Below are 16,734 nucleotides of genomic sequence, written 5' to 3'. Positions count from 1 at the left end.
CCAACCCTGTACTAATTTGTAGTGGTGGGAGAAATCCACCAATTTTGTAGCATTGTGTATTTTTTATCTTCTGAATGAAGAAAGATTTGAAATAACTGAATGCAAATAATTCAACTGCATTTTTATGTATTATTTTTCTTTGCATTTAACAAAAAAAGAAATGATCACACTGAAACATGATAGCTCATTATCATAATTGCTGCTTAACAGGATTTGGTGCTGATGCAGTAGTCTCTCTTGTGATTTGTGAATCTCTGACTTTTTAACAGACATGGTGTATATATTATCTTGACATGAGCAGTGTGAAATGCAGAAATATTGTTCCAGGACCCTGCATTTTTATTCTTCTTTGGAGCAAAATACATAATAAAATATGGGGTTGTCAGTTATCAAAGAAAGTGGTTAATGGTCAAGCTTGTTTTTTGCTTGTCTTGTTATTAATCAGACAATCCCGATCAGCATTGGAAAGCACAACATACTTGTATTGAAATCAATCAACCAGATGCATCTCTTTTATCCATTTTTACTGGCGTGACTGGTAAGGATTTGTACTAATATATAGTCCAAATCCAATTTATTAAGCATCAGTCTGGTCCATCATACATTACTAAGTACTAACAATTCATATTGTTGTTTGCATCAATGGTAAACAAAGATGCTTATACGGGATGTAACAGACAAATTATTTCAGTCCCAGGCCAACTTTCATGAGGGAGTTATAGTAACAATGACAGAAAAGCAATACTGTCTGTTGTTTCTTGAGGACAAGATCAGCAGGAAAGAGAGTGAAGATAAAAGGCATAGTGAAAAGCTGATGCTCTGTATCAAGTTGATGAGTTAGGAATTAAGTTCTCTGTCTCATGGATAATGCTGTACACGTCTGGTGTGTGTGTGTGTGTGTGTGTGTGTGTTCATTATTGCTCCTCAGTGACCTTTTGTATTTGTTCATTTTTAGCTAACAGCACGATCCCTGCCTATGGTACAAACTGATGAGAGACTTCAACCCCTGCTCAATCACCTCAGGTAATGAAAACACAGTAGAACCTCAATTTAGTGGACCTTTCGGGGCCCATTACTTCTGAAGTCCCACAGTCTAACTCATTTGTACAAATCAGTTCTGGTTTGAGTAGCTGAGGAAATTTTATTTTTATTCTTTCGGATTAAAAAAATGTGAAGACATTTTTGTAGGGTCTGGGTGTTGCGCCTAATGGATCGATCAGCCCTGTGTTCTGGCCCAAAGGCAGAATGGGATTGTTTTACTTCTTTCCATAACTGGGCCCATCTACTCTGCCCGCAGAATAATCTAATGTATAGTGTATAATGTATTTACTGTATACATACATGATATTCTTCCGACTAAAATCGGAATTCCGATTTTTCATTGCCCCCCCCACCCTTTCTCCCCCTTCTTCTCTTCCTTCCCCTCCCCTCGGAGGCCCCCTGAGTCAGGAGCAGGGAAGCAGCTGCCCAGCTCCGGAGCTGATCCACATCACCGGCTGGAAAGGAAGGGTGTGTATGTGTTGGTGTTGTGTATGCGATTTCTTGGCGCGCAGTGCGGGGTCTCTTGGCCAGCCCCGAAAGAGTGCGTGCGGGGCGGGCGGTGGAGACGCGGGAGCGAATGCGGGAAGGAAACGAACCTCATTGAAAAGTTTTGCCTCTTTCCCTTTCTTTTTCTTCTAATGGAGTGTGTCTCCCTCCCGCCCCCCGGAGATAAGTGTGACTTCGTTGTGAATGGTCAGAGCTATTCAGCTAAGGTGCAAGGATGACTGTATGTTGCCACCGGGGACGTGGAGGTGTGGAAAGAGCCAGACGGCTGCAGCTCCCTCTGGAGAGCGAAAGCAATGTTCATTTACCGGAAAATTCTCCTGCGGGAAGTCGCACGGAGGGGGGAAAAAAAAAAGAGCTTGGAGCGGCGACTGGAACCGGAGCTCCCTTGATTAACAATTCTGATTTTTTTTCCCTTTCTTTTTTTACTCCCTTCCCGCCGTTGATAATTAGGATCCGGTGCCTCCAGGGTCCTGTCGGCGGTGGGGGGGATGATTAGATTTGGGGAGGAGGGCAATGTCAGAAGGAAAAGGCACCCCTGGCTACTTTTCAGATTTTTTTTTCAGAGGGGAATATCATGCCTGTGTATAGTGCAATATTAATGCAATATCAGGGGTTTTCAATTCAATGTATAGAATGTATAGAAGAGAAACTTTCTGACAGTGAGAACAACCAACCAATGGAACAGCTTGCTGTTGGAAGTTGTGGAAGCGCCATCACTTGAGACCTTCAAAAAGAGATTGGACTGCGATTTGTCAGAAATGATATAGGGTCTCCCGCTTGGGCAGGGGGTTGGAGTAGATGACCTATAAGGTCCCTTCCAACTCTGTTTATCTGTTATCTGTTATCTAAATGTGAAGAATGTGTGTTTGTGTTTATTTTCATAGTCACAATCTACACTGAAGATGGTATTTAATTTCATTGTACGAAGTGCAATGATAATAAAGTAAACTAAACTAATCCTGGGGACAGGGTGCGTGAGGAGCTCATATACAGAAGAGAACTCTGCTGTTCTTTAGACTCTGCAAACCATGGAATTTACAGGGGAAGGCAATAAAAAGTGTTTTAAATAAAAAAATAAATAAATCAGATATTAATAAGCTTTTTATTTACAAATGGTTAACTTGGCAATGGATTCATTGCAACTTTATCTTCAAAGATACTATTTCAATACTTGCTTCCACAAAGAGGAAGTAACTTGAGTGTTTTTACATAATGAACATGCCATGGCAGATAATTAGCAATATTGTTGACATGCAACATCTGTTTCCAGTCAACACTTCAGAATTCTCCCTTAGGTAATCATTGGCTCACATTTACAAAATTATATTTTGCCCTTGAAAAAGGCGCTTTATGTTCCCCTTTACTCAAAACCTTTTGAAAAACATAATAATGGAACTATAGCTGCATATTATTTATCTTTGTGTTTTAATACCTCACACTGCTAAGTAATGTAATCAGCTTAAAAATTCAAGAAAAGATTATTATTCTATGGCTTCCTTAATTAGAAACATCTGAGAGATTATACCTGAATTTTACAAAAAAAGTATTCAACAATTGTTTTCATATGATTCATTAGAGTTCAAATAATCTGCTTCTATTTAAACTCTAATGTTCTTCTAAAGTGTAGTAAAAATATTTCTAAATAATTTATTCTGGTAATCAGAAATGTTTTATGTAAAGAAGAAGTCTTAATTTCTCCAAGGTGAAAGAATTATTTTAAAGACATATTTATTTCTTGAACATTAGTTTTGAAATATTATTTTTAAAATTTATGTAATCAAAAATACTTGGCCTTTCATTCCCATGGTAATAACAAAAATGCCCTTTTAAATTCAACAAATAACATTTATTTCTTTTCTTCTTTTTCCACATCATAGCCATGCATATGTTGGCCCAGATTATAATATTGAAAAAGCAATGGGCAAAATTTCATTGGAACAAATTGATGCTGTGAGTATATTGCCTCCAATTCACTATAGTTAAACTAAATAATGAAACAAGAAGAGAATATGAGTAACACTCAGGAACATACGTAAACAAACCTTTCACCTGAGCCCATGCTGATTTGTGAGGGGTTCAGGCATTGAACCCTAATCCCTGGCAACAGCTAATAAGAGGAAACCAGAATATCATCACTGGAGCACCTTTCCTCAGCTGCTGCTGTATAGTAGTAAGACAGCAAAGTTATCCTTTTACCTCTTCAATCAACCAAGCATCCCTTCCTCTCCCTTGTTCAATTTCCTGCAGTTCAAGTTTCTGCAATTTCCTGTAGTAGTCAGAGGACCATGCCCTACTTGGCTGCCTGAAAAATTTATCTCTTGGACTTATCTGGTTTCAAAATCCTACTTCATATTTCTTATCAGCCAATATTTGTTATTTGCTTGTTGTTTTGCTGGAAGGAGGGAGAAGTGGGTGTGTATATTTTGCAGTATGCATTTCTGTGGGACGAAATGGCTAGCATTTGCATGTGATAGGGTGTTATTTTACAAGAAATCAATTTTAATTAGCAGTTGCTAGTTCAGTTAAGAAAAATGTATATTTTTGTGTTGGCCCTGCCCTCTTTTGGAATGGATATATGTACACCAGAGGTGGTTTTCAGCAGGTTCTGACCAGTTCTGAAAACTGGTAATGGAAATTTTGAGCAGATCGGAGAACCAGAAACAGGCATGATATTCTTCCGATTAAAATCGGAATTCTGATTTTTTTGGGAATCGCCCCCTCCTTTCCCCCACCCCTTCTTCTCCTCCTTCCCTCCCCTCGGAGGCCCGAGTCAGGAGTTGCTGGCGCGGCTCACGCGCTCCAGTCCGCGTTGCCTCAGGAAGGGAAAGGCAAAAGGAAGAGCCGCGGCGGCGCTTGCAACGGCAGCAGCGGCTCCTGGTTTTGCCTTTCCCTTCCCGAGGCAACGCGGGACTGGAGCTGCGCCGGCGGTAGCAACTCCTGACAGCCCCAGCCGGATACCTGAGCGGAGCCCGGGCGGTGCGAGCGGAGGCCGCTGAGCGGCAGGAAAAGGGAGCTGGGCCAGCCACAGACCAGCCTCCGTGCAACACACCGCCGCCCGGCCCCGGCGAGGGAAAGCAGCGGGCGCTCCCCAGGCGCGCGGCGGGGGGGTCTCTTTTGTCCGGCCCCGATTTTTTTTCCAGAGCGGAATATCATGCCTGCAGAAAATACCACCTCTGACTGGAGATTTTAAGTATCCTCCCTCCTGCCACGCTCACCAAGCCATGCCCACAGAACCGGTAGTTTAAAAAAATTGAATCCTACCACTGATGTACACATATATGTTGCATGCACATATACGTGGAGGCCAGGAGTTGGTTTGGCTGACATTGGTGATATCAAAGTTGACAAAGTAGGAAAGCCAGACATAGAAATGCACAGAAATGTTTATCTGTGTTGATATTTTTTTCCCTATGAGTGCTTCCTAGTGTTGGTGGTAGGCAATCAAATTTAACCTTGTCTTCCTTTTAAGTAAATGTGGTAAACAGTTTTAAATGAATCGAAAAAGAGCTCCAGATAACTGACATCTGTAACAGTAATTTAAATATATTAGAGAGAGGGATAGTAAAGATGCTATCAAAATAGAATGAGACTCTAGATTAATTACTTATACTGACATATGCTTTTTACTGTAATTAATATAATTTTAATATCTTTTAACATCTGTTTTCCATTTATTCTTGAATTTGCACAAAAAGAAAACCTAGAAATAAATGCTGACAGTATATTGAAATTGTGAAATAGAGTTTTCCCTTCATCCCTGTAGTCTACTGTATGCAAATATTCTCTTCTCAAACTCTTCACCTTTCTGGTTGGTGATCAAAATACAGCCTGTAAGTTAATGTAGTCAGCAGATCATTAATCCAAGTTTTCTTGTTACAGCTTTCGGTTAAATCATTTCCTCTCTGCATGCGCCAGCTTCACAAAGCTCTGCGTGATAACCATCATCTTCGTCATGGAGGCCGTATGCAATATGGCTTATTTCTCAAGGGCATTGGTTTAACACTAGAGCAAGCTCTGCAGTTCTGGAAATCTGAATTCATCAGAGGAAAAGTAGACGCAGACAAGGTAAATTGGTTGGCGAGAGCAATGCTCACTTCTTAACAGTTCTCTTCGGAACACTTCTAGAGTCCACAAGCAATGTCCGTGCACACTAAAACATCTGTTTAGTTTACATAAACACTAAAGACAAAAGCTGCAGTTACTTTCACATCGTCTCTGCACAGTTGGATATCATCAGGATTCTTTTCTCATTATAAGTTTGTATGGTTAGTTTACTTTATGTTTACGAAGATTACAAAAAGAAAATAGGAATTATTTATTATGTTGAAAAACAATGATGTAGTGACATCAATATTTATCTTATTTATTTACTAATGCTTCTCTACTGCTTGATACCCAGAGACTCTTAAGTGGCTTACAGAATGCTATAGTAAGTATGAAAATAAAAAAATCTAAAACATGGACTTCCCACAAACCATAACAGGGCCATTGCATAGTGCTGGGCCAAATGTTCATATCCTCAAACGGCTTCTTAAACAGCTGAGTCTTTTGAATACAGAATAACAGAGTTGGAAGGGACCTTAGTCCAACCCTATGCACAAGTAGGAGGTCCTATACCATTCTGGACAAATGGCTATCCAATCTCTTCTTAAAAACCTGCAGTGCTGGAACATCCACAACTTCTGGAGGCAAGCGGTTTCACTGGTTAATTGTTCTGTCAGGAAATTTCTCCTTAGTTCTAGGTTGGTTCTTTCCTTATTAGTTTCCATCCATCGCTTCTTATCCTGCCTTCTGGTGCTTTGGAAAATAGGTTGACTCCCTCTTTGTGGCAGGTCCCTTCAGGTCCCTTCAAAAGCCAAATAAGGTGGAGGATGCTTGGATATCAAGGAGTCATCTGTTTCAAAGACAATCATTGCCAAGAAGGTTCTTTTGCTGAGTTCTGTGTAGGCGATAGTCCCCCAGAGAAAGAATCTTTAGCAATTTTCTCTTCCTGACCGCAATAGGAAGATAAACCATGAGAACGTGGCCTTGTAGATAGCAAGTCTGACCTTCTTTCCCTCCCTCCTTCCTTCCTTCCTTCCTTCCTTCCTCCATCCATCCATCCATCCATCCATCCCTCTTATTTACAGAGTTTATAGGCCACACAAATGATTTGATTCTTACATACAAATTCCCCAAGTCTGTAATTTGGGTTCAAATAAATACATCTTGAAGTAAAACAGATTTTTCATTATAAAACAACCATATCTGGATTCAAACATTCTGGTAACACAAATAGAAATAATTATTCTTCCTAAAAATTTGAAATGCTACAACAAAGGAAGAACGTTTTATCATATGTGATGATTATTCAAAACAGTTTTTAAGAAATCTTAGATGGACAGGGTGGATGGAGAATCTGTCTTGGTAAAGTTGTTCTCTGTGCTGGCAGACAAATATAATTGGATTTTATTGTTATCACCAGGCACTGTCTAACTTCTAACTTTACAGGAGATAATAATTGTTTGCCAATTCTGGAGAATACAGTGTGTTTGAAGCGTAGCAATTTCAGGCTTCTCTAGTAATCTACAATTTCAAGTTGTTCAGTGGTTAAAAGATTTGAAATTTAAAAAAAATTAAGTCTTTGAGGTAACATTTGACAAGTAAACTCAAATAATCTCCAGGTTTAGAAGTTCTAACTAGTATAAAATGCTGAAAGGAACATCTAACAATGAATAGTTAACCTTTTTCAAAAGCAAAGCCCTAGCTGCTGGTTTACTATCCAAATAAGTTCACTTGTAATGACATACAGAACTCTTTTTAACTTAAGTCATGGCTGTCTAGCAAAGTACTTGCTCCCTGATGTTTCTGATTGTCATTTAAAATCTAGTAGAAATGTCTTCCTTAGGGTGCCACATCTGCCAGGAATTTCATACATGGTAAACCAAGAGAGAACATTCTCAATTGAAGTATACTTTTAGTTCCTTGGTTGGCATGAAGCATTGCAAGCTTTCAGCTCCAGATTAAATTACATGTTCCTGAAGTTATACGCCACCTTTCTATTGGTATAATACAAATGTAGGATTTTTAAAAAAATACAAAACATAAAATATACCTATAAAGCCAGTATCCATAAAATAATGAAAAATTAATAAAAAATAATTGTTAGCACCTACTTCAGGTATTACCATTATTCTGAAATAAGTATTTCACACAAGGCATATTGTCTTCCAGATAATTTCTTCTAAAAAGAGTACCTGAGTGCCTTAAGGCAGGGGTCTCCAAACTTGGCAACTTTACGACTTGTGGACATCAACTCCCAGAATTCCTCAGCCAGCAAAGCTCGCTGAGGAACTCTGGGAGTTGAAGTCCACAAGTCTTAAAGCTGCCAAGGTTGGAGACCCTTGCCTTAAAGTTCACATATTGTAATTTGTGAATCATATTATCTTCCCTCTATTCAAAAGGATTCTTTATCCGATGTTTTTTTCAATGCCGTTATAACTTCAGTCAGTCACTAAACAAATGGTTGTAAGCTGAGGACTACCTGTATTGATTCCAACTATACATTTGGAGAATGTTATGACTGATCAAGTAAGCAAAATAAAATGTTTTTGACATAAGGGATTTCAAATGATTCCAGGCTTGGTTCAGCCAGCAGTGAGGCTTTTCATTATCCTGCGGTCAGGATTCTGGAGATATGGATAATATAGGAAAATTCTGTTTTTACCAGATCATAGAATGGGGGATGCCACACATCTCTCCCCCTCCCCTAAACAGATTCCTTAAATGGGATTACTCTCTGTCTAGTTTCTGCAAATTTATCTTCAAACTTCTGCTTACAGTAATGCAGTAATTAACAGGAAGGGCTGTCATGCGCTCTTGAAAGAACTACATTTCATCTGTTAACTATGAGCCATACTGCTAGTTGAAAAACATTTTGAATATTCTTGTAGTCCTCTTGCCAGAGGTTAATTCATGCCATTTTTTTCCATATTAGTGCTGTTAATCTGTGATTGATATATTTTTAAAAGGTTACTTTTGAGGATCTTTGGTAAATTTTAACGAGTGCTTAGGTCTTTAGGACAATGCATATAAAACCCTGCAAAATTTTTGTATACACATACACAATAAATATGCAAACGGTATGCATAAATGTACGTACATGTGGTCTTGAAGAAAGCTGACACTGTGGACCTTAAAAGACTTCTGGTTTAGCTAAAGAATAAAATACATTAATAAGAATGCCTTGGGGGGTGGTGGTGCCTTTCAGCTAGTTTTGACTCCTGAAGACTGCACTTTCAGAAGTGCTTTGCCCTTGCCTCTTTCCTAGACTAAGAGTTATCCAACTGGCTTTGTGCTCAAGGCAGGACTAGAACTCATGCTCTCCCAGTCTCTAGTCTGGTACCTTAATCACTATACCCTATATACTAGCTCTCGGTGGTGCATTTAGATCAGGGTTATTATAGAAAATCTATTGTAGATTTATATTATATTTTATTATAGGAACTTGTGGTCTCCAGGTTTCCAGCCTTATGCCTTAACTACTACACCAACCTGGCTGTCAAAGGACTATAATTATGTGGATTTAAAAGAGTGATGTACTTTTAATTAAGCCCAATAGCTAATGTAGATGCATGCTAAATTATACCTGTTTTTTTTCTAAAACATCTTTTTTTTTTTTTTGCAAGTAATTGACATGGTTACTTAACCTCATGGTTAAATAAATGAGGAAACTGCCAGATGATATTTAATGCAGTTCTACTAAAATATCTAGTCAGTTTTCATTCTCAAGAAAGCTATGTATTATAGAAATAATGTTTAACTCTTGACATTCTGAAAAGTGCTGAAAAAGAGCACTTCTTTTTCAGAGGACATTCAATTATTGATCCAGTGATGATTAGGTATCCATTAGAGTTGTTTTGTTGTTATTTAAATAGGAGGTCAGACTTATACTTTAGGACTGCTTTTATTTTATATTGCTGTTTTCATTTTGTAAACCAGCTATAAATCGATATGAATGGATGATTTTTAAAAATGTAAATTAATAACATATGTAGTAATAAATGCAAGTTTGGGATGCATGTTGTGTTTCTGGTGTGATTTTGTTACAAAGCCACGTACTAAGCTATTGTCTGCTGGGATAAGCACTGCTGAGAGCAGAAAAGACGTAAAAGTAGTAAGCCAATCAAAGTAAGAGAGGAGGAAAAGAAAACATTAAAAGTTTTTACAGTAAGATAGCTAAAAGAGTTTAGACCAATGCCATTCACAATACCTCTCTATACATTTCTACCCTTAAAAACAATTTAGTTTAACTAGGCCCATATACCACTTCATGCACACTGGTTTGTGTTTTTTTATTTTATTTATTTTTCCCCCATGCCATTTTGAGAATAACATTAACTCTGTTCCCATTAACAATTTACCGTTTTGTCTTTGTGGTGAATCTGTGTTCTCTTTGACCTTCATTTCCAAGATATTCATAGAATAATTTTGTTGTTATTTTTGGTATCAATCAGAAACTTCATGGCTTTCTGAGTTTTAACCTTTCTTATATGATTCCTATAATTTCCAGAGACTACTTTGTGTTAGGGTTCTATTTTCTATTCAGATCTTTTTTCTTTTCTGTCCCCTATCTTTGAGAGCTCGAAGTGTATCCGCTTTGGTTGCACTGGAGTCCTGTTTCCTTTTTATAAAAGTGTGTTTATAATTATGCTCTTACTGTATCACTTTGTAGGATTATCCAGTCTTCTTAGACATGTTTCTTCTTTAAGAACTTCAAACCATTGAATCTGGCCTATCTTCTCTTGAAGTTTATCAACATTTGCTCTTTTGAAATGCAATATGCAGATCTGACTTTTCTCAGTTTCTCCTCTGTGGATATTATAAATTCAGGGATAACACAATCACCTTCCTCTACCATGCCAGTCAGTTTTGTTTCTTTGAAATGTTCCCTGTTGGTGAGGATTAGGCACAGATAGCAGACTTGTTCTTTCTTCCAACTTCTGACAACTGAAATTGACAGCAAGAGTTGACAAGAATTTGTTGAAGTTAACAAAGTTAACTTGGCAGAATTGGATTCCCTTCAGATGTCAGAATAATTGAAATCCCCCATTATCAAGATTGCATGCCTCTATGAAAGACTGGTTGTCTAACACAGAAAAGCTTCATATGTGTCTTCTGCTTGCCTAGGTAGTCTATAATAAACTCCCGTGATGATATCACTTTTCTTTCTTTCCTTTTATCCTTATCCAAATACTTTCAAAGGGATTTCTCTACTTTGGTCCTAGATTTCTATGTAAGTACGTATTTTTCTTTTCTACCATGCGACATTTTCAGCCTTCCATTGCTGTAATGCTCAAGGCTTAAATCTGGCCCGTGGGGCCAGCCTGGAAACAGCAAAGAACTGGCCTGTGGTGCCTCTGGCAACCAGAATAGGGTGCTGCAGGAGGCGTCTCTCCCATCTACCCCTCCCCCCCGGCCAGCCTGCAGAAGAGAACTACAATGCTGATCTGGCCCTTGAAGAAATCTAGCTTAACACCCCTGCTGTAATGGTATGTGGGGATGACCTTGGGAGACAGGAGGAAGAACTCTAGCCTAGATAACAGTCATGCAAAAGGTATCTCAGCCTACAGAGGGAAAAGGGATATGGGAAGCCTCTTGGAAAGGAACTTCTCTAATTTTCTGGAAAATAAAAATAAAAGGGAGAAGAGGTGCTTCCAGACTTGGTCCTACAAGATAGTCTAGATAAGAAACACAAATCATGAGTAAATAACCCTATCATTATTGTAAGGTTACAGTAACAAAAACTTGCATGTCAGACTCTTCTGGACTCCCAAAGTCATTCTCACATGCCATTATAGTGGGAGTATTCTTTAAGCAAGTTGTAGCTTCCCAGTGATATGTGCCAACTGCAGATATTATTCTACCATTTCAGGGATGACGATCAAATTGTATTGGTCTTCCTGATTTAGAATCTCTAATTCTTCCTGGTTATTTCCAATACTCAGTGCATTATATAGAAATATTCGAGGCTTTGAGTGGCAGCACCTACAGACTTTTCTGTTGTAATTTCTTGAGAAACTCTTGGCTTCCAGGTTCTTTCTTTATGTCTGAATTACCTGATCTTAATCCTTGGTTGCATATTCCCCTCTGAGTTTTTGCTACCTTTTGCTCTCTCATGAGGCTCTCCTGATGAAACTGGTTACCACCTGCCAGACACTTCGCTGTCATCATAAGATGTAGCCCATCTCTTCCCAGGAGTCCTTTGTGAAGTGTAAGCCATTGTCATTTGATCCAAATCCTCCTTAGTGACACCATGTACTGGTATGTAGTCTATTTCTGTGGATTATATTTACCTCTCTACCATCTTTTTAAAGAATGTTCCTTAACAGCAGGTTATTGCTTAACTATTTACTCTGAGAAGTATTTAAACATTTGACAAGTTTTAATACCCTTCCTGAATTAGAATAAGTCGAGTTTCCACCAACTGCTTCTTCTGAAAAAACTCAACCAGAAAACTCAGCAGCAAAGAAATGGTATCTAATGACAAGAAATATTCTTTGTATACAGTATGTGTTGAAAGTTATTCATAATTTCCTGAAGTGAAATATTTGTGCATTTTAAATTATAGCGCCAAATTTCATTGCTATCCAGTTATTAAAGTCATATTTTCTTTGAAATTTTATTAATGTATGTTTTTCAAGCTTATAATGGTGTAATATTATTCTAATTATGTGAAAGAAAGAGTCTGGTATGAAAGTTTAAAACTGATCAGTTTCCCTTAACTTGACTAATGAAATTAAACGTCTGTTGCTAATAAATGCTGTATCAAATTGCATCTTCTAATGCTCTATATGGAAACTTATTTAAAAAAGAAAGCCTTTCTATCAGAATCAATTATATGTGCCTGTAGAATTATTCTTCCAGCTTGTGAAAGTCAGAGATACATCTCTTCTGAATAATTACTAGGAAGTGTGATGGGAGTTATATTTTAGATGTTGAATTGATTAGTCCTCAATAGAAACAAAAATCCAATTCTACCAAACATTTAAATCATGGCATGATTTTCAATCTTAAAAAACTAAAAAATATAATTTACATTCTAGCTTTTCTTCTACTCACTACAGGAATCTTAAATTATGAGCTCCCAAACAAATACCCAACTTCTCAGAAAGTTAAAATTGGATGGCAATGAGTTTACAATTTTGTTTGCAGAAATATTGAGAATAGCTTGTCATTTGGCTACTTGAACATCATTAGCTCTCCTAACTCTAGTAGTAGAAAAAATTGTTCCTAGAAGAAATCTCCATTTCTAGTTAACGCCAGAGATATACAACATTTGGATTTAAGTCTATAATTTGGAGAGAGATTAAGGAAACACTCTTCTGAGAAGTGTAATCTTTCAGAGTATTTGCAATCTTTCAGAGTATTTTTAGTTTATTGCAGCAGGCAAAATAGAGTTACTTTCAAAATGCGATATCTATTCACCTGAAATCTCAGTAATTGTTTGCTACTTTTCAATCACTTCTAGTTTGCTAACTCAACAGCTGCTAAATCACGATCTTTTCTCATGCCTAGTGATTTTGATAATTGTGATAAAAATTGGTTGATTCAAGTTTTATTAGCAGCACTAGGCTCCTTCATTCAATGGTTCCAATTGTACTGTATTAAATAGTACCAACATTCTCTTTCTCCAGTTCTATAAGGGGTAGTAGCAAAATAATTACTGATACTTTATCTTTCCTTCTGATCCTTTACTCTCATTCCTTTATTCATCTCTCTTTCTTCACTTTTCCCCACCCTTTCCTTACAGGAATGATAAACAATTGCCCTTTTCCTTTGGTTCTCCTCACCCCTAAGAAACATGCTTATTTATGTCCTTTGTGAAAAAAGCCTTCACTTGATCCTTCTGTTTGTACTTGACTTCTGTCCAACTCTGAGCAGATCTGAATGACTATCTGCCTAGTAGCCAAAATATTCCTCGAAGGAACCCTGCAGATAATCCTGTGCTTATCTCTCCCTAGCAAATCATCCTAAATAGGGCTGCTGAACAACAGTTGGGGAGTAAGATAAGAGCAGAGAAGTAACTACACTTTGCTGTCCCTTATCACCACATGCCACTCTGACTATGAGAAGTTGTTTCATAAATTCTTGCCTATTAATTGGAATGTAAGATGTTTATCCCATTACATGGCATAGGCCTTTTCATTTAGGATATCCTTTTTATAATGTGGCAGAATAATTAATTGTAGTGTTCGAAGCATTAGACATTTAACCCTGTACTTGTGCACACTTAGAGCCAGTTTGATGTCATGGCTGAGTTGCTGGATTGGAAAGTAGGACACTCGTATGGGCATTTCAGTTCTGTTAACTTCCTAACAATGAGGACAATTAACCAGTGGAACAACTTGCTATCAGAAATTTGTTGGTGCTTCATCACTGGAGATTTTTTTTAAAAAAAGACTGGATCTTTTGGAATGGGAAGCCATAAACATAATTACTGGCATAACACTAAATATCTACTAGAAAATATTTTGAAATAAATACAAACTTTTTATATTGTGCAGGAACGTATCTTAATCACCACAGTTACAAAATGAGCTAATTGAAAATAATGTGCCATTTGTTACTCATAATAAGAGATTCTTTTTAGAGTTTGAAAGACTGTTTTCAACTAAACTGGTTTCCTTCTGTTTCCTTTTATCCTTTTTAGTAACTCCATTTAAAGATGGTAAAAAAAAATCCCTGTAATTCTATTTTATTTTTTTTGTAAGCAAAGTCCTACAGAAATTACCTCCTGAAACTCCCTTTCTGCCAAGTGCTTGATAACATAGATTCAAATTTGTTGTACTTTCAAATTCTTCTACTTGTGAAACTTTTTAACAGTTATGACAATTCGAAGCATCAATATTTCATCCTTCATGGTAACTAAAATCGCATACACCGTACACTGCCTCAGTTGTAAACCATCTGCTATTTTTATTGTTTGTTTTTACTCTTCAGTTTGATAAAGGATATGCTTACAGCATCCGGCATAACTATGGAAAAGAAGGCAAGAGAACGGATTATACTCCGTATAGCTGCATGAAAATTATCCTATCCAATCTCCCAGGCCAAGGGGATTATCATGGTGAGTGTTTGTTCGTGACAGGCAGCTTTAGAAGCCAATGGATCACTTGGCTGTATTAGTGGCAGAAGTTGGATTTGTGGCTTAAGGCAGCCTTTGCTGTCAAGTCAAGTGTGCTGCTCCTGTTCTGACAATTTGTCTTATTATTGAACCAGGTTAGACCAAAGAGGTTTGTTAGGTCTGTGTTCCACTGAGCCTTGCTACGTTTCTTCTTTTGCTTGTTTTCATCCCCACAATGTTTCAAAGCAACAAGTGGCTCAGCGCTTTTTCTTTGGCAGCAAACTGCCAAAGAGCTATAAATCATTTGACACCACCCCCCATACCAGACACTCTCTGGAATCTATGGGATGTTATAAATCTAATGATTCATTGTCTCTAGAATGAAATGGGGAGCACTGTAATAACATTTCCAAAAATTTCACACAATCAGATTTTCTTCAAAATGTTTGGTTTTTCCTTCAAGAGACTCCTTTACCTCTGAGCACTGGGAAGTCATTTGCCAATTACATTGAATTGTTTATTTTGTCCTTTATTATTTCCCAGTCATTTAAATCCAATACCCTAGAGTATAGCTCTAGGTGCCTAGATAATTGTATTAAGAGGAAGATATATTGATAAATGTACTTTTTTTTTCTTTTATAAAATGGATAAATAACAATAATCTAGTTTCATCCTCATGTTTATCTATGTTCCTCAGTGTCATTCAGGCTTGAATGCAGAATTAGAATGCCACGAATACTATTTAGCTGCATATATATTTAGAAGACTAAAGAGACAGAGAGCCAGTTTGTGCTTGGTACCAAGTTAAAAACTAGGAAACCATGAGTTCTAGTTCCACATTTGATATGGAGCCAGTCATTCTCTGTCAGCCCTAGGAAGCAAGCAGTGGTAAACCTCTTTTGAAAAATCTTGCCAAGAAAACTGCAAGGACTTTCCAGGCAATCACCAGGAATTAATAGTATTAAAGGAGATCCATTTTGGGCTAGCAATTGAGGCACCAGACTAGATACTAGGGGGCTGGGAATTCTAGTCCCCCCTTAGCCATGAAAGCCAGCTGGGTGACCTTGGGTCAGTCACTTTCTCTCAGCCCAACCCATCTCATATGGTGGTCATTATGGGCAAAATAAGAGAAGGAATATGAAGGTGGTAATCATATCTACCTTCGATATGTTTACCATTTTCAGTTATTTGTAAAAATAATAAAGCTGGGATACATACATACATACAAATGTATGATAAGGTACTTCCATCTATATTTTGTATATAACCAATGATGTATATAACCAATGATGTATACATAACCAATGATGTTATATAAGTTGTATATAACCAATGATATCTACAGATTTCACTAGCAATATAATTTGATTATAATGCATTTATCATTTAAGCTGTGATACTTGATTTTTAAGTCAGTGTAGACCAGTGGTAGCTAATCTTTTCAGCACCGAGTGTCAATATGGGAGCGTGTGCATGTGTATGCACTGAAAACCGGAAGAATAGCTGCCTGACACTCGTGTGGAGGAGTGCTGGAAGCCAGAAGCTTAGCTTCCCACGTGCACATGCACGCTGGCCTCCTGTTCTTCCGGTTTCTAATGCGCATGCGTACGTGAAGATCAACTGGCCAGCACGTGCATGCATTCCGGGGAGCTGCTGTTCCGGTTTCTGGCGCTCCCGTGCGCACGAAGACCAGCTGGCTGACGTGCATGCACGCACTGGAACTCAGAAGAGCAACAGGTGACGGCTGGCATGCCCGGAGAGATGGCTCAACGTGTCACTTCCAGCACACGTGGCATAGGTATGGGTCTAAACAGTCCCAGTGAAATGAATGAAATGAAAGACTGTTGGGCACCAAGTTTAACTACTGTTAGCGAGTCCTCTATGTTAATGTGTTTCTTTCCACTCAGTATACATATTTTGAATTATTTGTAAGGTATTGCAGTTTTTTCTGGTGATATAATTACTGTTTTATATGTATAACCTTTCATGCCCGTTGCAGCCTTGACCTACTGAATTATGTATTTTGAGCTCTCAGAATAGCCTTTCCTAACCTTAAACATTCCAGTTTGGCCAGAACTACT

At 37.9% G+C, this 16,734-nt stretch overlaps 1 protein-coding gene across 2 annotated transcripts in view; it reads left to right on the top strand.

The window, feature by feature from the left end:
• Positions 1 to 16,734, top strand: part of PRIM2 (DNA primase subunit 2) — a 99,304-nt gene that overhangs the window by 62,039 nt on the left and 20,531 nt on the right. For both annotated transcript variants that reach the window (XM_087945399.1, XM_026665234.2), the window contains 4 exons: positions 956 to 1,023; positions 3,426 to 3,498; positions 5,428 to 5,613; positions 14,530 to 14,656. In XM_087945399.1, the coding sequence (XP_087801525.1) occupies positions 956 to 1,023; positions 3,426 to 3,498; positions 5,428 to 5,613; positions 14,530 to 14,656 (454 nt within the window). The remainder of the gene's footprint in view (positions 1 to 955; positions 1,024 to 3,425; positions 3,499 to 5,427; positions 5,614 to 14,529; positions 14,657 to 16,734) is intronic.

The sequence above is a fragment of the Notechis scutatus genome, chromosome 1, assembly GCF_049901735.1.
Source record: "Notechis scutatus isolate UNSWTSFEM ecotype Mainland chromosome 1, rNotScu1.2, whole genome shotgun sequence".
NCBI classification, from domain to species: Eukaryota; Metazoa; Chordata; class Lepidosauria; order Squamata; family Elapidae; genus Notechis; species Notechis scutatus.
Note: the sequence above shows the minus strand (reverse complement) of the source record. Positions and strands in the feature narration are given on the sequence as shown.